This window comes from Muscardinus avellanarius (assembly GCF_963383645.1).
Source record: "Muscardinus avellanarius genome assembly, chromosome: 17".
NCBI lineage: Eukaryota > Metazoa > Chordata > Mammalia > Rodentia > Gliridae > Muscardinus > Muscardinus avellanarius.
This window is the reverse complement of record NC_137803.1, coordinates 39,751,152-39,774,023: the sequence shown is the minus strand read 5'-3', so window position 1 is coordinate 39,774,023 and position 22,872 is coordinate 39,751,152. Positions and strand designations below refer to the sequence as shown.

The 22,872-nt window shown below is 43.6% G+C and overlaps 1 protein-coding gene across 1 annotated transcript in view; it reads right to left on the bottom strand.

Annotated features, from left to right (window-relative positions):
* The window catches only part of RPRD1A (regulation of nuclear pre-mRNA domain containing 1A), a gene marked incomplete at both ends in the record, with an annotated part of 68,271 nt that extends 56,947 nt beyond the window's left edge, over positions 1-11,324 (bottom strand). Inside the window, one exon of the mRNA XM_080714372.1 lies at positions 11,174-11,324. Within this exon, the coding sequence (XP_080570498.1) occupies positions 11,174-11,324 (151 nt within the window). The remainder of the gene's footprint in view (positions 1-11,173) is intronic.
* Positions 11,325-22,872: the final 11,548 nt, after the last annotated feature.

Sequence of the window (22,872 nt, the reverse complement as noted above, 5' to 3'; positions counted from 1 at the left end):
TGAAGCAGTAGGAAAGTGACTGCCGTGTGTACAAGGGAGCCTTGATAAGATTAAAAGCTAATTTCTCATCAGAAACTATGGCACCCAGAAAACAGTTAAAGTCGTAGCCGAGCATGGTGGCTCATGCTTTTAATCCCAGGAGGCTGAGACTGGAGGATCACAGGTTTGTGGCTAGCCACAGTTACTTAGTGAAGCCCTCTGCAACTTAGTAAGACCCTGTTTCAAAATAATTAAAAATAGGGCTGGGAGTGTAGCTCAGAGGTAGAATGGCCCTGAGTTCAATCCCTAGTACTACTAAATAAGTAAATAAATAAAATCCTGAGAAAGAAAAAATGTCAACCAAAAACTTTATGTATGCCAAAACTAACCTTCAAATCTGAAACAGAAATTAAAATATTTCTAGCTAAACAAAAACCAAGGTAGCTCATCATGAGAACAAACCACTAAGAAATGTTAAAGGAAATTCTTCAAGTTGAGGAAAAAGACAAGAGTAATTCAATGCAGAAAGAAATAATGAACATCAGTAAAGGCAAATGTCTAAGTAATTTAAAAAAACAGTATTATTGTATTTTTAGTTTTTAATTCCTCTTTCTCTATTTGATTTAAAAATCAAATGCATAAACCAGATGTGGTGACACACATTTGTAATCCTGTTATACTTGGGAGGCCTCAGCAACTTAGTGAGGTCATCCACAACCTAGTAAAACCCTGTTTCAAATATGAAAAATAAGTACTAAACTAAGCTACTTTCCCAATTATGCTTCTCCTTTGTATTGCTGTATGGTTAATAATTTAAAAGGGCCAGGCGTGGTGGCGTACAATTGTAATCCCAGCATTTGGGAGGCTGAGACAGGAGGATCATGGATCTCAGACATCCTCACCTACTTTGTGAGGCCCTCTGCAACTTAGTGAGACCCAGTTTCAAAATAAAGAACAAAAAATAGGGCTAGGGGTGTAGCTCAAAGGTAGAATACCCCTGGGCTCCATACCCAGTACCGCAAATAATAATAACAACAATAATAATTTAGAATATCTACTTCCAGCTGGGCATGGTAGCGCACATTTGTAATCCCAGCCCTTTGGGAGGCTGAGACAGGGGGATCGCACAGGTTCAAAGCCAGCCTCAGCTACTGAGTGAGGCTCTCAGCAACTTAGTGAGACCCTGTTTCCAAATAAAGTATAAAACTAGTTCTGGGAGTATAGCTCAGAGATAGAAAAGCCCCTGGGTTCCCCAGTACCACACACACACACAAAAAGAGTATCTGCTTCCCTGGCTCTTATGTAAGTTCCATGAATACAGCTCTTTTTAAATGCTGAATAATCCATCTTTAGTCTAACAGAGGAAGAAGCTCAATAGCTCAATAATTATCTCCTGAATAAGAAACCAAAAAAAAGGTCTACTCTGTAAAATTAAAGACTGTCATATTATTTGTGTAATGTAAAAACATGCTTTTATTTTATTAGAAATTTTGGGTTTTTTTTTTTTGGGGGGGGGTCTGGGGACAGAACCCAGGCGTATTCGACCTCTGAGCTACAGTTCCTGCCCTATTTTTTATTCTTTATTTTGAAACCGGGTCTCACTGAGTTGCAGAGGGCCTCACTAAGTAGCTGGGGCTGTCCGCAAACCGCAATCCTCCTGTCTCAGCCTCCCGAATGCTGGGATTACAAGCGTGCGCCACCACGCCCAGCTTATTTTTATTAGAAATTTTAAAATAATTTCCTTAGCCAATTTCTTTCGGTGGTGGTACTGAGGGCTGAACTCAGGGGCATTCTATCTGTGACCTACAACCCAGCCCTACTTTTATTTTTTATTTGGAAATGGGTTCTCATTAAGTTGTGGAAGACCTGGCTAAATTGTTGAGGCTGGCCCCAGACCTGAAATAATCCTGTCTCAGCCCCCTAGGTATTGGGATCTCAGCTGTTGGACAAAAGATCTGGCAAATCATTTTTTTAAAAGCTTGCATTAGAGCTCAGCATGGCACACTTGTAATCCCAGCATTTGAGAGGCTGAGACAGAAAGATCACATTTGGCAGCCAGCCTCAGCTACTTAGTGAGCCCTTTGCAACTCAGTGAGACTCTATTTCAAAATAAAGAATAAAAAATAGGGCTGGAAGCCGGGCGTGGTGGCACACGCTTGTAATCCCAGCATTCGGGAGGCTGAAACAGGAGGATTGTGGTTCACAGACAGCCTCAGCTACTTAGTGAGGCCCTTTGCAACTCAGTAAGACCCTGTTTCAAAATAAAGAACAAAATAGGGCTTTGGGGTGAAGTTTGAATGGAGAATGCTCCTGAGTTCGACCCCCAAGGACAGAAAAAAAAAAAAGCTTATGTTAACCGGATGTGGTGATATATGTTTGTAATCCCAGTACTTTGGAGGCTGAGACAAGAGGATCATACAGATTCAAAGCCAGCCTCAGCTAATTAGTGAGGCCGTCCGCAACTCAGTGAGACCCTGTTACCAAATAAAATATAAAACAGATCTGGGAGTGTAGCCCAGAGGTTAAAAAAAAAAAAAAAAAAAAAAAGCTCCTAGGTACCATCCCCAGTACCCCACACACATAAAAAAGCTTGTCACCAAGCTGGTGGCCCACGCCTATAATCCCGTACTTGGGAGGATCTTGAGACAGAAGAACTTGCAGGTTCAACTCATTCTAATCCTCAGAAATTTTGAAAGGCCCTCTGCAACTCAGTGAGACCCAGTTTCAAAATAAATAATAAAAAATAGGCCAGGGGGTGTAGCTTGGAGGTCAAATGCCCCCTGGGTTCCATTCCCAGACCCGCAATAAAAAAAAAAAAAGTTGCTGAATGTGGTGGTACACGCTTGTTATCCCAGCGTTGTAGGACTGAGACAGGAGGACCAGGGTTCATAGGCAGCCTCAGCTACTTAGTGAGGTCCTCCACACCTTAGTGAGACCCTGTTCCAAAATAAATAAAAAAAAAAATCAGGCTGGGGGTGTAGCTTGGAGGTAGAATACTCTTGGATTCCATCCCCAGTATCACAAAAATAAAAAACAAATAAAAAATAATGTCATATGGAACAGAACCTAATGCAAATTACATTTTAGGTCAAAAGGAAAATGCATATTCAATTTGGGCATGGTGGCACACACTTCTAATCCCAGTACCTGGGAGGCTGAGACAGAAAGTTCGCAAGTTCCAGCCAGCCTCAGCTACTTAGTGAGGCCCTCTGCGATGTTTCAAAGTAAAATTAAAATAAAACAAATACAGCTGGAGGTGTAGCTTAGAGGTAGAATGTCCTTAGGTTCAATCCGCAGTATCACAAAAGAAAAAAAAATTCATAATCCAATTTTTAAGTTTTCAGGGGTAGTCAGGCACAGTGGTAGGCTAAGACAGGAGAAGTAAGACCATTTCCATTTCCTGGAGTCCACAAAGTCAGAACTACTTTCACAATAAGAATAATAAGATCTCATTTGTCTTTATTCATTTGCAAAAAGGTGGCTGTTTTCTGGAAATCACATGATGTGTGATACAGCAAGACTACATGCAGAAACAAACTTGAGAAGCCAACTCTTTTTTGACATGACAGAGGCTGGGAGTATGGAGTACATGCTAGTCATGCAGTAGACCCTGCACCATCGCCGCCATCCCCCTACAAAGAGATTTAAAATTTGTAAAACAATCACTCCATTCTCTAAATATTTTTGAAAATATAATTATTTTTCCACTTAGGATGATATTTTATATTAGCATGAAACAAACTTAGTATTATAATTTTTAAATTAAATAATTTTTTCTGTGGTCCTGAAGGTTGAACCCAGGGGCTTCTACCTCTGGGCTATACCCCCAGCCCATTTCATTTTTGTTTTGAAACAGAGTCTAGCTACGTTGCTGCGAGTCTTGCTAAGTTCCTTAGGTTGGTCTCAAAACTGCAATCCTCCTGTCTCAGCCTTCCAAGTACCAAGACCACAGGTATGGGCCACCATATCCAGCCTAAATAATTATTTAATAGACTGTGGGGGGAGGGGAATACTGTGGACTGAACCCAGGGCATTCCACCTCCAAGCTCAAGCTACACCCCCCCAGCCCTTCTTATTTTTACTTTGAAACAAGGTCTAACTAGGTTGCTGAGGGCCTCACCAAGTTGCTGAAGCTGTCCTCTAACCTGAGATCCTTCTGTCTCAGCCTTCCAAGTACTACAATGTATGTCACCATGCCCAGGTAATAAATATGCTGTGTTTTAATTTCTAATGTAGGAATTACCAATAGATGCAAACCACGCTTAAAAATAAAAATCTGGGACTTTTTAAAATTTTTGTAGTACCAGGAACTGTGCCCAGGGGTGTTCTACCTCTGACCTACACCTCCAGCTCTTTTATTTTTATTTGGAAACGGGGTCTCACTAAACAGCTGAAGCTGGCCTGAAATCTATGATCCCTCCTGTCTCAGCCTCACAAATACTGGCCTGTGCCACCAGCCTGGCTTCCCCAGCTTTTTTATTTTATTTTGAGACAGTCTTGTCAAGTCACCCAGGCTGGCCTCCAACTTGTGATCCTCCTCTCAGCCTCCCCAACTGCTGGCACTAGAAGCATGCACTACTGCCCCCAGCTCTTCAGTAATGCTTTTCACAAGCATGCGCCACCACATCAGCTGTTCAGTAATTTTTAAGGCAGTAAAAAGGATCCTCAAAGTTTGAAAAATTCTTAGTCTAGGTTGAAAACTAGTTTGTTTGCAACAATGTTTTTTTTTTCAAAGAATAAATTTAAACAAAAGAGAACTCATAGACGTAAAAAATTTAAGGGATACCCTAATCAATTGTAATAAATAAGCTTTACTTGGACCCTGATTCAAACAAATGGCCAAAAAAAGTAAGATAACCAATGAAACAAACACTAGCTAGATATCTGATGATATTTTAAGAAACTAGTGAAGCTAGGTAATGATCACAAGGGAATTTATACCTGTTTAACATTTTTTCATAATGAGGTTTTTGTGGGGGGCGGGGGGTCTGGGGATGGAACCCAGGGGCATTCTACCTCTGAGCTACACCCCTGCCCTATTTTTTATTCTTTTTTAAAACAAGGTCTCACTGAGTTGCAGAGGGCCTCACTAAGTACCTGCGGCTGTCCACAATCTGTGATCCTCTGGTCTCAGCCTCTGGAATGCTGGGATTACAAGCGTGCGCCACCATGCCTGGCTGAGGGATTTTTGTTTTTTGTTTTTAAATCAGTCTGCCTGATGATTTAAATCTGTCATTCAAAAGTGTTACAAAAATCACCTTATATTATAGATCTTGTTGTTGGAAAGGGATGTGAAAAACTACGAAAAGGAAGGAGAAAAAAAATTATGCAGTCAGATCCGGACATGGAGGCACACGCTTGTAATCCCAGTACTTGAGTGGCTGAGACAAGAGGATCACAAGTTCTCAGCCAGCCACAACAACTTGTGAAGCCCCTCGCAACTTAGTGAGACCCTGTTTCAAAATAAAGAATAAAAAATTGGGCTAGGGGTGGAGCTCAGAGGTAGAATGTCCCTAGGTTCAATCCCCAGTACCACAAAAAAAAAAAAAAAAAAAAGACTCTCTTCCCCAGACGTGGCAGCACAGGCTTGGAATCCCAGTACTTGGGAGGCTGAGACAGGAGGATCACAGGTTCAGAGCTAGCCTCAGCAATTTAGTGAGGCCCTCTGCAATTTAGTGAGAGACCCTGTTTCGAAATGGAGGTGTAGCTCAGAGGTAGAAGGCTCCTGGTTTCAATCCCCAGTAACACACACACTCAGAATCTTTTCATTGTTACAATATATATTGCTATGTAACTTTAACACAACTGAAAAATGTGGTTTTATTCTAAAACCAAATAAGAGTAGCTTAGAACACACCGGATATATTTTAGCACCTCTTATTAATCCAAAATCTTATAAATGAATACAAATTCAACAAATATTTAATAACATCAACTGACAGCAGTCTGCTGAGATTAAGAGAGCTAAAAACTGAAATAGGAAAAAACAATATAAAGAAGCCCATCATCTACTTCATAACAAATGTATTAATATATGCCCCCCAATGAACAATACAATATCATGATAATTAGCCTCCTAGCACAATCAGCATGTGACTGCTACAGGAGGATCCTGAAGTGGAGGAGCAGAACTGCTGAAAGACTGAGGACAAAAAGGCTACGCCATGCAAAGGCAGCCCAAGGAAACCCGCGCAGACTAACCTCAACCAACAGAGATCTGCAGCAGCCCGCTAACCGCCAAGAACAGTAGCATCTGCACCATCACTCTCCTCCTAAAGCATCTACTTATATATTTTAACTTGTTCTAATTACGAAGCATTTAAGCAGACAGAAACATCTTCAAATCCAGCTAACAGCGTATCTTATCATTTTCCCACATTTCTAACAATATTTTTTAAATATACGAAACATTAGATACCATAGATCCCTTTGTTTCTTCCCTTCCTACATAACCACTATCTTGGAATATAGTGTTAACCACTGGTATGCATGTTTTAACAGTACCTATAAGTACATGTAAACAAAAGAATACCATTTTACCTATCTTTCAACTTTACCAAGTGGGAACTGATCTGTACCTTGTTTTCTTACCTCAATACTTTGTTGTTTAATTCAGTCATGTGGCTTCATTTAACTCTAGTTCATTTGTGAAGACCACTGGACAGTATTATACTGACTGAATATCACAATTTGTCAGAGATATATACATATCAGAAGTGGGGACTGAACCCAGGGACATTCTACCTTTGGGCTACACTCCCAACCCTACTTTTCTTTGTTTTGAAACAGAGTCTCACTAAGTTGTAGTGGCTCTAAGTAGCTGAGGTGGGCTGTGGGAACCTGCCATCCTCCTGACTCAGCCTCACTTCCAAGTACTGGGATGATTACAAGCTTGGGCCACCATGCCAGGTTTATTTGTCCCTTTTCTAACAAATGGAATGTTTAAATTGTTTCTATTTTTGTTACAAGGCTGCTGCAGGTACTGCTTTTTAGGATGTAGTCCTAAAAGAGAACTGTCAAGTCAAAGAGTATCATTCATTCAACACATCCTTCCACTTCATTCAAGGTTGCTAAAAAGTTGATCCCCAAAATGATCATAACTTTTCACACTTTCAAGGAGCAATGTTAAAGGTTATTCTTGTCTTTCTGAGCAGTTTCTGCTACTGTCATTCTTTTTAACTTATGCCAAACTGAGGAACAAAAGTGATACCTACCTGATTTATTTTTTCTGGATTACTAAGTATTACTGGCCTTCCAGGTTTCCATAAGTGAAATATGTTGTCTTTTTTCCTACTGATTTGTTAATAGTCTGATTTTTATTTTGTTATTGGGGATTGAACCCAGGGACAGCCTACCTCTGAGCTTTACCTCCAGCCCTTTTTATTTTGAAACAAAGTCCAACTAAGTTGCTGAGGCTGGCCTTGAACCTTCCATCCTTCAGAGTCAGCCTCTCAAGTACTAGAAACACAAGCATGTACCACCACACCCAGCTTGTAAAGATCTTTAAGCTAGTCTATGTATCAATTCTTTATTGGTTATATTTCTTTCTTTTTTTTGTGTGTGGTACTAGGGATGAACCCCAGGTGCATTCTACCTCCAAGCTAAGCCCCCAGTCCTACTTTTTATTTATTCTTTATTTTGAAACACGGTCTCAATGAGTTGCAAAGGGCCTCAATAAGCAGTAGCTGAGGCTGTCAGCGAACAGAGATCCTCCAGTCTCAGCCTCCCAAATGATGGGATTACAGTGTGTGCCACCACACCCAGCTATTAGTTATGTTTCTAAATGTCCCTCTCCCACCAAAATGATAAACCTTTTGCTGATTTGCAAATCCAATAAAGATTAGAAGTAATGTCAATCCCTGACTTCTCAAAGTTCACATCTACTATCAACAATTTTTTTTTTGGTGGTCAACAATTCTTTTTTTGGTGGTACTGGGGGTGGAATCCAGAGGCTTTCTACCTCTGGGCTATACTCCCAGACCTATTTTATATTTTATCTGGAAACAGGGTCTCACTAAGTTGCTGACAGCCTCACTAAGTAGCTGAGGCTGGCTTCATACCTGTGAGATCCTCCTGTCTCAGCCTCCCAAGCGCAGAGATTACAAGCGTGCGCCACCACGCCCAGCTACTATCAACAATTTTTGTTTCTTTTTTGTTGTTTTGGCACTGGTGATTGAACCCAGAGGCATTCTGCCTCCAAGTTATACCCCCAGATCATTTTTTATTTATTGGGAAACAGGGCCTCACTAAATTGCCCAGGCTAGCTTCAAACCTGCTATTCTCATGTCTCAGCCTCTCAAGTACTGGGATTACAAGAATGCACCACCACAACCAACTTCAAGAATTTTATATCAGCGTTTCTCAAAATTTTTTTGTCCATCCACAGTTAAATTCTTTGCTCAACACCAATAACTAAAAAATAGGACTATAGCTTAGTATCTTCAAAGGGAGGACATTTTCTTAAGCACAAGCAAGCAAAGACACAGATGAGCTGTTTTTCTCATTCTATAGAGCCATCACATTTTGGCTTTCGTGTGGGTCAGTTAGCAAGCATCTATTTTGACTAATATTAATACTAAGCCGGGCGTGGTGGCGCACACTTGTAATCCCAGTACTTGGGAGGCTGAGACAGGAAGATCACACAGGTTCAAGGCCAGCCTCAGCTACTACTTAGTGAGTCTCTCAGCAAATTAATAAGACCCTGTTTCCAAATAAAATATAAAATAGGTCTTGGAGTGTAGCCCAGAGGTAGAAAGACCTTGGGTTCCATCTCCAGTATATAAAAAAAAAAAAAAAAAACCTTAATACTGAGTCAGGCGTGGTAGCACAAGCCTGTAATCCCAATTAATTGGGGGGCTGAGACAAGAAGATTGCACAGATTTGAAGTCAGCCTCAGTTTAGTGAGGGCCTCTGCAACTTAGTGAGACCCTATTTCCAAATAAAATACAAAAATAGATCTGGGGGTGTAGCCCAGAGGTAGAGGAGCCACTGGGCTCCATACCAGTACCACACACACACAAAAAAAAACACCCAAAACCTTAATAATCATATTCATCAGAATGTCTCAAAAGTGCCCACTCTATCCAATGAGTTAAAAATAAGCCAGGTGTGGTGGCACACGCTTGTAATCCCAGCATTTGGGAGGCTGAGACAGGAGGATCGCAGTTCGTGGACAGCCTCGGCTACTTAGTGAGGCCCTTTGCAACTTAGCGAGACTCTGTTTCAAAATAAAGAATAAAGAAATAGGGCTGGGGGTGTAGCTCAGAAGTAGAATGCCCCTGGGTTCCATCCCCAGTGCCACAAAAAAAAAAAAAAAAAAAAAAATTAAGATGCCTGGTGTGGTGACACATGCTTGTAATCCCAGCATTTGGGAGGCTGAGACAGAGGATCGCAGTTCATGGACAGACGGCCTCAGCTACTTAGTGAAATCCTTTGCAACTCCCTGAGACCCTGTTTCCAAATTAGGAATAAAAAATAGGGCTGGGGTGTAACTCGGAAGTAGAATGCCCCTGGGTTCCATTCCCAGTACTGGGGGGGGAGGAAAAAAATAATTAAGGCAAGAACTCAGACTAAGCAAGTCAATTTTTTTTCTTTGCATGCGCACAAACAATAATCAGTTTTTTTGTGTGTTTTTTTTGGCGGGTCTGGGGATGGAACCCAGGGGCATTCGACCTCCAACTTACACCTCCTGCCCTATTTTTTATTCTTTATTTTGAAACCAGGTCTCACTGAGTTGCAAAGGGCCTCACTAAGTAGCTGAGGCTGTCCAGGAACCGCGATCCTCAAGTCTCAGCCTCCTGAATGCTGGGCTTACAATCGTGCGCCACCAGCCTGGCCATTAATCAGTTCTTTACAGCTAGAGCTGCTCGGCAAATATGAGTTAATTTTGAATATTTTAGTGACAAAAAAATCTGCTCAAAAAAGTTTATTTCATTTACAAGAACACTATCAAATGTTTTGCAAAATAAAGACTGTGTAGGAAGGACCTTTAGATCTGTAGATTGAACTCCTTTTCTGAGTGTGTGTATTGTGCCTCAGGATTGAACCCGGGGTATTCTACCTCTGAGGTACACTCCCAACCCTATTTTATTTTATTGTATTTTGTTACGCGGTACTGGGGATGGAACCCAGAAGCATCTCACCTCCGAGCTACACTCGTAGCCCTTTTTTTAGGTCTTTATTTTGAAACAGGGTCTGAGTTGCAAAGAGCCTCACTAAGTAGTAGCTGAGGCTGTCCACAAACCCGTTTCCTCCTGTCTCAGCCTCCCAAATGCTGGGATTACAAGCATGTGCCACCACACCCGGCTTTTATTTTTGAAACAGTATCTGGCCAGGTTGAAGAGTCTCCCAATTTTCTGAAGCCGTCCTCGAACCTCAATTCTCCTGTCTCAGACTCCAAAGTACTGCCATTACAGGCATGCAGCGTCACACCAGTTGAACGCCTTTTTAAGTGAGGCATCTACAGTTCAGAAGTTAAAAGAAATTCGCCAATTCAGATCCTCTAAAAATTACAAAGTCAGGGTTCTTTACACTGCATCAAGCATCTTTAGACCCCTAGGTTTGGGGGAGTTTTGTTTTTGTATTGTTTTTTATATTGGGGATCGAACCCTGGGATATTCTACCTCCAAGCTCTTTCCAGGTCCTTTTATTTTTTACTTTGAAACAAGGCCTCACTAAATTGCTAAGGCTGGCTTCGAACCTGCGATCCTCCAGGTTCAGACTCCCAATTACAAACGTTAAGTCACCACGCCTGGCTTAGACTTCCAGTTCTAAAACTGTTAGATCCCGATCAATTTTACAAGACTAGGTTGATACGTTCTAGAAATGAAGAAATTAACTCCCAACCCCACACCAACCTTTTCCATTTTCTTGCCTTTTCCTTCCCCTACTCTCCATTATAACTTAGGGGGGGAAAAAAAATACCGCCTAAGTTTCTGGCCCTAATCGCGTGCAGAATCAAGTTCCTACTCCCGTGTCAAATTAGTCCCGATTGATTTTTAGTATTCTCTCCGGGTTTCGTAAATAGGTAGTAAGCGCCGACTTGGCAGGGCGCGCTGCGCGCCGCTCCCCCCAGCCGCGGGGCTCGCGGGGCCGAGGCTGCGCTCCAGCCCGGAGCGCCGGGGCCGGGCGCTGCGAGCGGGGCTCGGGGAAGGGGCCGGGGTCCCTGCCCGCCCGCCGAGTGCGAGGGACTCACCTTTCCGCAGCTCCCGCTCCCACACGGTGACGATGGGCCGCGAGTGCTTGCGGTGATGGATGAGCCAGAGGGACAAGGTCTGCACGCTCTGCTGCGAGTTGCTCAACTCCGACAGCTTCTTCTCCAGCGCCGCCTCGGAGAAGGCGGACATCCCTCCAGAACCACGTTCGCGCCGTCCCACGCGCTGGGGCCGAGGGGAGGAGAGTTTCACCGCCCTCGTCGCGGCCTCGCCCCCTCCACCCTTCCCCACGCCCTCGCCACCGCCACCGCCACTTCTAAGTCCGGCCGCAAACCAGCAAGATGGCGTCGGGCCGGCAGTGACGTCACACCCGGACCACGCCCCCTCCGGCCGGGCGAGAGGCGGGGCCTGAGGCGGAAGGGGCGGGGTCTGTGCTAGTGCGGGGCGGGGGCGGGGCCAAGATCATAGTTCTTGAGCGCATCTCCCTGTCTTAAATCTCTGCCACGTAAATAGTGATTAGAAATCTCTTCATAAAGCCGGGCGTGGTGGCGCACGCTTGTAATCCCCGCGCTTGGGAGGCAGAGACAGGAGGATCGCGCAGGTTCGAAGCCAGCCGCGCGCGCTGGCTTAGGAGACCCTGTTTCCAAATAAAAATGTAAAAATAGGTCTGGAAGTGTAGCCCGGAGGTAGAAGGGCTTCCAGGAACCCCAGTACCACAAAAAGAGAAAGAAAGAAAGAAAGAAAGCCCTTCATAAGCTTGGCGTGGTGGCGCACGCTTGTAATCCCAGGAGGCTGAGACAGGAGGATTGCATAGGTTCGAAGCCGACCCCGGCTACTTACTGAGGCTCTTGGCAACTCCATGAGACCCTGTTTCCAAATAGGGCTGGGGTTGTAGCTATCCCCTATAGAGCAGAGAGAGAGGAGAGAGAGGAAGAGAGAGAGAGAGAGAGAGAGAGAGAGAGAGAGAGAGAGAGAGAGAGATCTACTCATGAACCTGGCGCCCATATTCCTAGTATTTGGGATGCTGAGATGTCAGGTTTAAGGTCAGTCTTAGCAATTTAGCGAGACTGGGATGTTGCCTGTAGGTAGAATGCGCCTACATTCAATCCCCAGGACCACTGTTAGGGGGGGGTAGGGTCTCTACATAAACTGGGCGTGGTGGTGCATGCCTGTAATACCACAGTGTAGGCTGAGACCGAGGCAAATCACTTTGAAGATAGCCTCAGCAGCCTCAGCAGGCAGTTTAGCGAGACCCTGTTTCAAAATAAAATAAAATAGTGTACTTTGGGCTCTGTTTCAAAATAAAAAATAAATTTAAAAAGGGTAGGGGTGTACTTTGGAGGTAGAATTCCCCTAGGTTCAATCACACACAAACCCTGTGGTAGGTTCAAACCCTACCACAGTGTAGGCTGAGACCAAGGCAAATCACTTTGAAGATAGCCTCAGCAGGCAGTTTAGCGAGACCCTGTTTCAAAATAAAATAAAATAGTGTACTTTGGGCTCTGTTTCAAAATAAAAAAATAAATTTAAAAAGGGTAGGGGTGTACTTTGGAGGTAGAATTCCCCTAGGTTGAATCCCCAGTACAAAAAAAAAAAGCCAGCACACAGCTCTAATGCTGTAATCCCATACAGTACTTGGGAGGCTACAACAGGAGAATAGCAGATTCCAACCTCAGCAAGTAGCAAGTATCATGAGGTTGATTACAAGCGTGGTGGCGCACGCTTGTAATCCCAGCATTCGGGAGGCTGAGATCAGAGGATCGCGGGCAGCCTCAGCTACTTAGTGAGACCCTGTTTCAAAATAAAGAATAAAAATAGGGCAGGGGGTGTAGCTCGGAGGTCAAATGCCCTTGGGTTCCATCCCCAGACCCGCAAAAATAAATAAAAATAAATAAATAAATAAATAAATAAATAAAGACTGTCATCCAGGCCCTGTTTCCAAATAAAAATAAAATAGAGCTGGGGGTGTGACTCAGAGGTAGAATGACCGTAGGTTCGATCCCTAGTAACACACACACACACACACACACACACACCCCTCTACCCAAATATCTGTACATTGTACTCACTTTGGAAGATTCTTTTCATGATCAGTTACAGACAACTGAGGAGACTGAGGCTAGAGGATGGCTTGAGCCAAAGAGTTCTCTGTACCCTCCCCTCCGCCGCCATATACGGGCGAAGCAGGAGCCGGAGGAACCTAGTGGAAGGGCTGGCCCAGCAGGCTGCGCCTCCCAGGCTGCCTCATGGCTGCACATCCCTGCTAGCCCCAGCCCCAGCCCCAGCTCGGAACAGGGCTGCGTGCCCTGCCGCCACCCTCACTTGGTGGCTGCTGACCCTGGGCTCCGCCTGTTGGCTGTTGTTTCTGGGCTCAGCCCTGCTCCGAGGGCGCAAAGGGGCCTCCGTGATTATTTATCCCACTTTCATAAAAGGAATGGATCCTCAGCCCCCCAAAACCATCTTCCAGCCTGTAAAAGGATCCCCCCAATTCAAAGAACCTTTTTCCATAGCCCTAGCCCTACAAGGATTTTTTGAGTCTATAAATGTATTGTCAGATAGTTTATATATAGTAAATTTGTTACCTACTTTAATAGATGCTTATATTAAATTAGATGTCAATCCCGCCATCCCCTTAACCTATGGCATGCTTACGGGGATGGCTGAGCCACATACCACTGGCCTACAACAGGAGGCCTTGCCCCCCCCCCCATGCCAGGATTAGGTTAGGACGGCTGCACTGGCGGCATGGAGAAAATTAGACGATGGGCCCACTGAGGCCCCTATTGCGGCAATCACTCAAAAGCCCGGTGAGGATCTACCTACATTTATAGAGAGAGTGTATAACAGCCTTGGGAGGAGGTTTCCAGTGGGTCCACTGGGAGACAAATTTGTCAGAATGCTAGTGTGGGACGGGATGACAGCTGACCATAAGCTGGCCTGCGCAGGGTTGAAGGGGCATACTTTAGAGAAATGGATCGTGGCCTCTCGGGATGTTGGCTCTATGAGCCATCAACTTCAAGCCATGACAGCTGCGGTAAAGGAAGGGCAACTGGAGGGCATACAGACTCTGATACAGGCAATGCAGTAGTCAAGGGTTGCCCCTCCCACGTGTTTCAAATGCAAAAAAGAGGGCCATTTCTGCCAAGAGTGTCCATCCCAGGCTATGCCTCCTATGGGAGGAGGGAAGAAAGGGGAAACCCCCTGGAAGCCCTGCCCCAAATGCCATAAGGGCTTTCATTGTGCCTGGGACTGCCAGTCCAAATTTAACTCAAAAGGAGGAGCTTTTAACCTCCCAAGGGGGCTTCCCCCAGGCCCGGTAAAAAATGGGTTAAGACCCAAGATGGTCGTCACAACTGGAGATAAAAATTCTAAATATTTAATTGATACTAGAGCTGATCGAAAGCGAATCGGGTTCAGATTCCCAAATCCGAAGTGGCAGAGATGGTCGCCCCGAGGCATCCAGTGCGGTAACGCAACTGATCCCGGAGAAGCCGGCGGGAGCCCCGGGGAGAGTTCTCTTTTCTTTGTAAAGGGCAGGGCACCCTGGAATGGGTTTGCCCCAAGAGAGGGGCCTGTGCCATGGAAAGCATCGCGGTTCCGGTGGCGTCCAGTGAGCTCTCGCTGGCTCTTGAAAATCCGGGGGAGAGTGTGTAAATCTCGCGCTGGGCCGTACCCATATCCTCAGCAGGTCTCCAAGATCAACAGCCTCTGGCATGTTGGAACAACAGCAGTTAAACATGGGACAATAGGTCCTAAAGAGATGGTCAAGCGCCGTACCAAAGGGACAGGGATGGCCTGCACAAAAGTTCAAGACCTATCTATAAAAGAGGCCATGGATTTTCATAGATTAACCCATGTAAATTGGAGGGGATTAAAACACAAATATCCTCAAATCCCTACTAAGGATTTAAAAAGGCTTGTTTGCACTCGTAAATCATGTCAACCCTTCTTTCAAATACCCCCCCTTCAATTATCTGGAGTTAATCCAAGAGGCCTACGCCCCAATGGATTATGACAAGTGGATGTAACTCATTTTCAACCATTTGAAAAACTTAAGTATGTTTTTGTTTTCATAGATCACTATTCCAGGGCTGATTGGGCCTCAGCTCATTCAGGTGAAAAGACAAAACATGCTTTAAGTTATTTTCTTCATTGTTTTGCTATTCTTGATATTCCTAAACAAATCAAAACTGATAATGGCCCTTGTTTTATTAGTCAACATTCCGTCTCCTTCCTACAATTATGGAAAATTACTCACATTACGGGCATTCCATATAACCCAAAAGGACAAGCTTTAATAGAAAAAATATAATCATACCCTAAAGGTTCAATTACAAAAACAAAAGGGGGAGTTACTACCCCCACATAACCAATTAAGAAATGCATTAACCCTAAATATTTTAAATTTTTCAAAAGATTCCAACCTGTCCCCTTTTCATAGGCATTGGACCACAGAGATTCCCTTTTCCTCCATCAAAGTAGCTAGAGATTGTTGGCTTTATCTTCGAGCTGGACCACCTCGGCCCTTGGCCCTAATTAACCAAGATCACCCCAATTGCTCTATGTCCTTTCCATTATCCGTTCAGCTGTTTAAAATATCAATAATTAATACCTGTTACTGGGCACCCAACGTTGATGGTTCAAGTTTTTGCTCTATAAATATTACTGTTACATCTCCCTCCCAAATTCTTTGTCCCCCTCCCAGGTTGGTTTTTGTTTGTGGTGATAGCATTGCATATGGGTCTTTGCCCCCATCATGGACAGGCCTTTGCACCCTTGCCTCTCTGCTCCCAGATATAAATATTATCCTTGGGGAGAAATCAATACCCATCCCCCCCTTTTGATTGGGGAGGGCGAAAAAGGAGAGCAGTACAAGTCATTCCGCTCTTAATCGGCCTGGAGATTACTGCCAGAACTGCCATGGGTGCGGCTGGCCTTGGGATGGCCTTTGAGTTACATAGGAGACTCCCTCCGAATAATTGATGGTGTTAAGTCTGTCTCAGAAATTGTCTGAGACTTACAAGCCCAATTAGATTCCCTAGCCTATGTGGTATCACAAAAAAGATGGGTATTGGATTTATTAACAGCCGAAAAGGGAGGCATCTGCTTATTTTTGCAGGAACAAGATAAGATTAAACAGCTCCAACATGATCTGGAGACGTGGCAAGATCTTCAGGAGAATCCGTTCTGGACCGGCTTTCATGGACTTTTGCCCTATTTTCTTCCTTTGTTGGGCCCCTTGCTGTTTATCATAGTTTTGTGCATCATAGACCCCTGTGATTTAATAGATTAGTCCAGTTTCTGTTAAAATCAACCAAATAGAAGTGCATTACCAAAGGCTTGCCAGCAAAGAAAATAAATCTTAGGATTGGCGCTCTGAATATGACCACCCCTCTCCCGCCTTACAAGTTCCCCAGATGGGGAAAAATTGCAGCATGTTGAAGGGCTGGTGGCCAATGATGGGTAAGATTCCCATGGGCCAGGGAAACCTAAGACAGGAAGTACAGCATAGATCTGTGCTATCCAATGACAGGTAATCCCTGGTACTCAATGGGGACAACCTAAGACAGGCACAGTCCTGATAAAATAAAAGAAAAAGGGGGATATTATGGGCCTAAGCAGCCATACAGCGCCTAAGGAGATGCAGCCTCCCTCAGCCTGAGCGGCCTGCAGCCTAAGGCAAAACTTTAAATAAAGTGATTCAGCAGAAAATGGGCTAAAGATGGCGCCTGGAGGAAGCTACGAAGGCATGGTTTCCCCATTCATTATGGGTGGAGAGACCGAGCAGTTTTTCCCTTTCTACCTTTAAAGGAGCTTTCTGCACACATGAATGGCTCATGTACTGGCCTGGGATTGGTTGTAAACTACGTGCTAGTGATCTTTATCCTGGATAGGCTAGGCTATTTCTCATGGGAATTCCCCTCGTGGCTTGGTGCTATATATATGATTGCTTGAAGAGAAATAAATGAGATCTTGCTTGACATATCTCCCGACTCCGTGTGGTAATCGGGCCGTCGGTACTCATCATCTCTCCAAGCCCCGCCGCTGTTGGGCTGAATTCCCGACAGCATTCTTAAATCTTTACCTGGTAGAACGGGAGGCCATCCTCAGACAAAGTCTACTACTGCAGGCTGCCAATTTGGTTTAACAGGGACTTGAAAAAGGAAAGACAGATAGACAAAAGCTATAAAAGGACTCTGGCCAAGCACAGAAGCCTAGGCTCAAGTCTGTTTAAGGGTGGAAAGCAAGGGAATATCTGGAGTAAATGCTCTCAACCAGGAGGCCAAAAAGGCACTCCAAGGCCTGGCTCATAGTGCAAAGGGGACCATTAAATGGCTGAGCGTCCCCAGTTCTGGAGGGAACTGTGGTCCCCAGACGTAGGTTCCCAGTGAGTCCTCCCAACTACCACCACCTGAATTAGGACTAAAAGAGCCTTAGGCGATCACAGTGAGATCTCAGAGGCCAGATCTAAAGTGTTGCCCTTATTTCCTGGCCCAAGGTCCAAAAGCGTAGCCAGGGTGGGGGGGAGGCTTATCAGGCCAGCCCTAAACCATCTCTACTCAAGATTCTGCCTGCTGCATCCAGGGTGTCCTTCCATTCTCCCATTCCTAGCCATACCAGAGATTTCAGCTCCTCTGCTAACAAGGCGATATAATGTCAGGAAACCAAAAGTTTTTCCTTTTGCTGGCTATAACACAGTTATTGATCAAAGATTTTTTTTTTATCTCAATCAGTCTTAGCTAAAATAGTAACTTCAGAAAAGTTGTCCAATTAGACTCCTGTGAGATGTGATTAAATAAAGTTATTTTCTTTTTTGACAGAATTAATGTTTTCAGACACTCGTGATGCTGCCGGGCATGGTGGCGCGCGCTTGTAATCCCCGCGCTTGGGAGGCTGAGACAGGAGGATCGTGCGGGTTCAAAACCAGCCTCAGCTACTTAGTGAGGCTCTCAGCAACTTAGTGAGACCCTGTTTCCAAATAAAATATAAAATGGGTCTGGGAGTATGGCCCGGAAATAGAAAGCCTCTGGGTTCCACCCCCAGTACCACAAAATAAATAAATAAATAAATAAATAAATAAATAAATAAAACACTCGTTATGCTTATGATGTTGTGGATTTCTGTGGTAATTTATAATACAGTTTTTAAGGTATATGACCAAATGTGATATGCATTGTCTTTTTAATTTTATCCCTTTTGCAGAACTAAGGTTTTAAGCTGCCAGTGATATTTACCTAATGTCTTATAATTCAATTATTAAATTGGGGAAATGCACTAAGTAGCTGAGGCTGTCCGCGAACCGCGATCCTCCAGGTCTCAGCCTCCCGAATGCTGGGATTACAAGCGTGCGCCACCACGCCCGGCTCTAAATGGGTTTTTTAAATTGCTAGTATCTAAACAACATTATTAAGTGGTATGGTTTTTGGTTTGCTTGTATGTAACAATAGACAGATATAAGGAGTGTGCCAGTATAAAGTTTTTTTTTTTTTTGGTGGTACTGGGGGTGGAACCAAGAGGCTTTCTACCTCTGGGCTATACTCCCAGACCTATTTTATGTTTTATTTGGAAACAGGGTCTCACTAAGTTGCTGAGAGCCTCACTAAGTAGCTGAGGCTGGTTTCGAACCCGTGCAATCCTCCTGTCTCAGCCTCCCAAGCGCGGGATTACAAGTGTGCGCCACCACGCCCGGCTAAAGTTTTTTATAACAAAAGGAAATTTTGTGAGACTAAGAAAGCACATTGTAAGTTTTATCCTAAGATTGTTCCAAATGGGAAAGAAAGGACTAGGATAGAAAAATCCGAGGGTTAAAACAAGTTATAAAGCATTTCAAGAAAATTGTAAAGTGTTTGTAGTATGTTTGTTTACATATGTAAAGATGGTTTTAATAGTTAAGAGGAAATAGGTTTTTAGTAAGCCTACCTCTCTTTAGACCTCTGGAGACCATTTTATTTAAACTTATGTTAGGCCCATAGTTTCCAAATTATGTGGTTAAGATTGTCTTCAACAGAATTAAAACCATTAAGTTCCAGGATTATACAGGCACTCAAATTTGTGTCTTTTAACTTTTCCTAATTATACTTGTTTTTCTGGACTAATTAGACAAGGATGCAATTCATTTTTGCTATTTTTACAATTGTTATGTGTTCAGTTGCTAATGGATCTTACAGCCTCTAGCTACAGCAATGACACAGTGGCAATAGAAAATTCCTTAATATTAAAGTGCTGGGCAAATCATAGTTCTCCCATAGGACTGGTAATACGGGTAAAAGATTCAAAAGCAGTATTTTTATATAGCTCAACAGTTGAGATTTAAAAAGTTAACGAATCAGTCAAAGCCTTTTAAGACCAATTTTTTTATTATTCAGCCTCAAGCCACTCTATTACATACTGGCATCTATAGGTGTATTAAAATTCAAAAACAGTACCCTAATGATATAACATATAAGAAATCATCTACAATCTTTAGTCAAATTACCTCAAAGCCTATTCTAAGTCTCCACAGTACTAATTTCTGGGTTCACATGGTGCAAAATAAACTAAATACATCCCACCTTTGTGTGCTTCAGCTTAATTCAGCAAAACAGGTTTTAATTTCTCACTTAAGTGTTATCTTTTGTGTTTTCATGATTAACTTGTATTGTGAGTGTTGTCTCATAGGGTTAAAGCTTTCTGACAGACAGAACCTGACAGACATCTATCAAAGCCCTTTGGATGGTCATAGACGCCCATGGCACGGACCCATCTGATTCCCCCATGCCACCTACATTCATGAATGTTGCCCTAAAGATGGTGCCCCCAACTTCGTCCCTGTTCAGCTCGAAGCAGTTTATGACTGACTCAATGTCCTTATTCCTTTGCTAAGGGGTACATTCATGTGATAGAAATGAGGGAAAAATTAATGGAAATTGAGCTCATGCTAGATGTTTGTGAAATTGTAAACGTCAAAATGTATTTTCTGGATCTACCTTTGGCCTGACAGGTGTCAGGAAGTTACTAAACAGAGGGGGGAATGTACCAGTATTGGGAATGGCTTAGGAAGATTCGAGAAAGCTCTGACCTGGAGAGACCAAGTCTTGGCTTGGTCAGGAAGCAAACAGCTATTGAAACTTAGATTGACTTAGCTAAAAGTAATTAGCAAGTCAATAGAAGAGGGGGACTAGGCAATAGGAGAGGGGAACAAGTCAATAGGAGGGGGAGGAAGGGGTTAGATATTGGGTAGGGTCTGATTGGGTGATATGTTCATATATACATGATCTACATGATTAGATAAGCTAGCTAGGATGGGAGGAGGGGTCCACCTTCATGAAAGGAGACACCTTGCCACACCTGGCTGGGGGAGGTACCTTACAGGATAAGGGGAGGTACCTTACAGAGACATTTACTTTGTCAGAATTACGTAAACAAGATGAAGGTCATGGGTATAAAAGGTCCGGTCCACGTGCTGTATCTTTGGAGGTGGTGAATTGGCTTGGACCACCCCCACCCATGCCATTCTGACATGGGGATGTAACTATCTTCTGTATTTCTATCTTTTTAATAAACTTCTTTAAATCTTCAGCAAGTGTCCAAGCTATGTATACTTTTCCTTAGCTCAGGATAAGAACCCACGGTTTTTCTGTGTTCTGTTTTTTTTTTTTTTTTTTTTTTTTTTTGCTTTTTGGGGAGTTTTTGGGAAATTATTCCCATGGGTCTAACAAAGATCCCTGGGAACAGTTTCCCAAACCATATTCTCCCAAACGGTAACACTATATAAGAAAAATGTCTGGGGCAAGTCAGAGGGAGCCCCGCCCACACTGCTGGGCCGGCTCACTGCGCCGGATGTCCTGGGAGACCTCAGCTCATGGCCACTACACTCATCTGCACTGTGCTGGGGGACAGGGTATGCTTGGAGCAGTAGATCCTGCTCTCCATGGTGACGCTACAAGCCTCCACTTTCAGTGGAGAGATAAACTCCATTGTGGCTAGGGAATTGGGCTCCCAGCTTCTGCAAATGTCACGTGCTGTTTTCTCCTACTTAAAGACATATGAATGTATATATATGGAGGGAAAAATGGCAACCTCTGTAAACATCCTGCCCACAGTGATAGGGACCAGAGCCTGCCTTGTGGCAAAGCCGGGTCTGGAGCCAGCAAGGCTGGGCCCGGAGCCTGTTGGGCAGTAAGGCCAGGTCTGGAGCCAGTGAAGCCAGACTCAGAGCCTGCTGCATGGCAGGCCTGGAACTGAGGCCTGCATCACAGCAAAGGGCCAGCGGTTTCTTCAGCTGTGTGGCCAGGAAGCACTAGAAGCTGCCGCTGCCTCACCTAATCTCTCAGTAGATTTCCAGATCCAAGGGACCTCTATTAGAAAAAACTGGTTGTGAGTGGATCATCTTGTCAAAGTTACTCACCTTCTGGCTTTCGGTTTTTAGTAAGTGGGAATAAGTGGGAGAAATAGAAGCTCAAATACTTTGTTGGTGGAATTGCAAGTTGGTGCAACCACTTTGGAGAACAATATAGAAGATCCTCAGAAGAAGGAAAATGAACTTACCGCATGATCCAGCAATACCACCTCTTGTTATCTACCAAAAAGAATGAAAACCAAAATACCAAACTAAGGCATGAACAACCATGTTCATTCATAGCTGCACAGTTCACCATTGCCAAACTGTGGAACCAGCCAAGATGTCTTTCAACGGATGAGTGGATTTCAAAACTATGGGATATGTACACAATGGAATTTTGCTCAGCCATAAGGAAGAACAAAATTATGGCATTTACAGTGAAATGTCACAAAAAATAAGAAATCAGATGCTTTTCTTAATGTGCAAAATATTAGGGAGAAATGGGTAACAGGAGGAAAACTAGATAAAGAAGGGACCCTATAGAGGAGCAATGAAGGTGACATATCTGAGGGGATAAGAGGGAGGATAAGGGAAACTCTTTGAAGCACATGATGTACTTAAACATTTTTTTCAAAGTCAATCAGGAAGCCAAGCATGGGTAGGAGGGAGGGGGAGGAAGGGGTTAGAGATTGGGTAGGGTCTGATTGGGTGATGTGTGCATGTATATCTCCACAAGTTTTTTTTATCCCATTGAGATGTATAACTACAATGCACCAATAAAAATTTATATAAAAAAAAACAAAATAAATAATAAAATTTCAGGTGTTGTGGAGCACGCTTGTAATTCCTGGGCTTGGAAGGTGGAGACAGGAGGATTGCACAGGTTTGAAGCCAGCCTCAGCTACTTAGTGAGGCTCTCAGCAACTTAGTGAGACCCTGTTTCCAAATAAAATATAAAATAGGTCTGGAAGTATAGCCTGGAGGTAGAAAGCCCCTGGGTTCCACCCCCAGTACCACACAACACACAAAATTAATAAATAATAAATAGGACTGGGGTGTAGCTCAGAGGTAGAACGCACCTGGGCTTCATCTCCAATACTGCAAATAAATAAATAAATAAATAAATAAATAAATAAATAAATAAATAAATAGTTGCTGAGAGCCTTGTAAATTGTTGATACTGGCTTCAAGACTGTGATTCTCCTGTCTCAGTCTCCCAAGTACTGGGATTACAGGTGTGCACCACTACGCCTGGCTCTAGCCTTTTTCTTGTACTTTGGAGCGCCTTGCCCCTGGATGCTTTGACCACGTCTATTGTAATCATCAGTGTGCATGTGTGTGTATATGTGTATGTGTATGTGTATATGTGTGTGCATGTGTGTGTATGTGTGTGTATGTATATGTGTATGCATGTGTGTA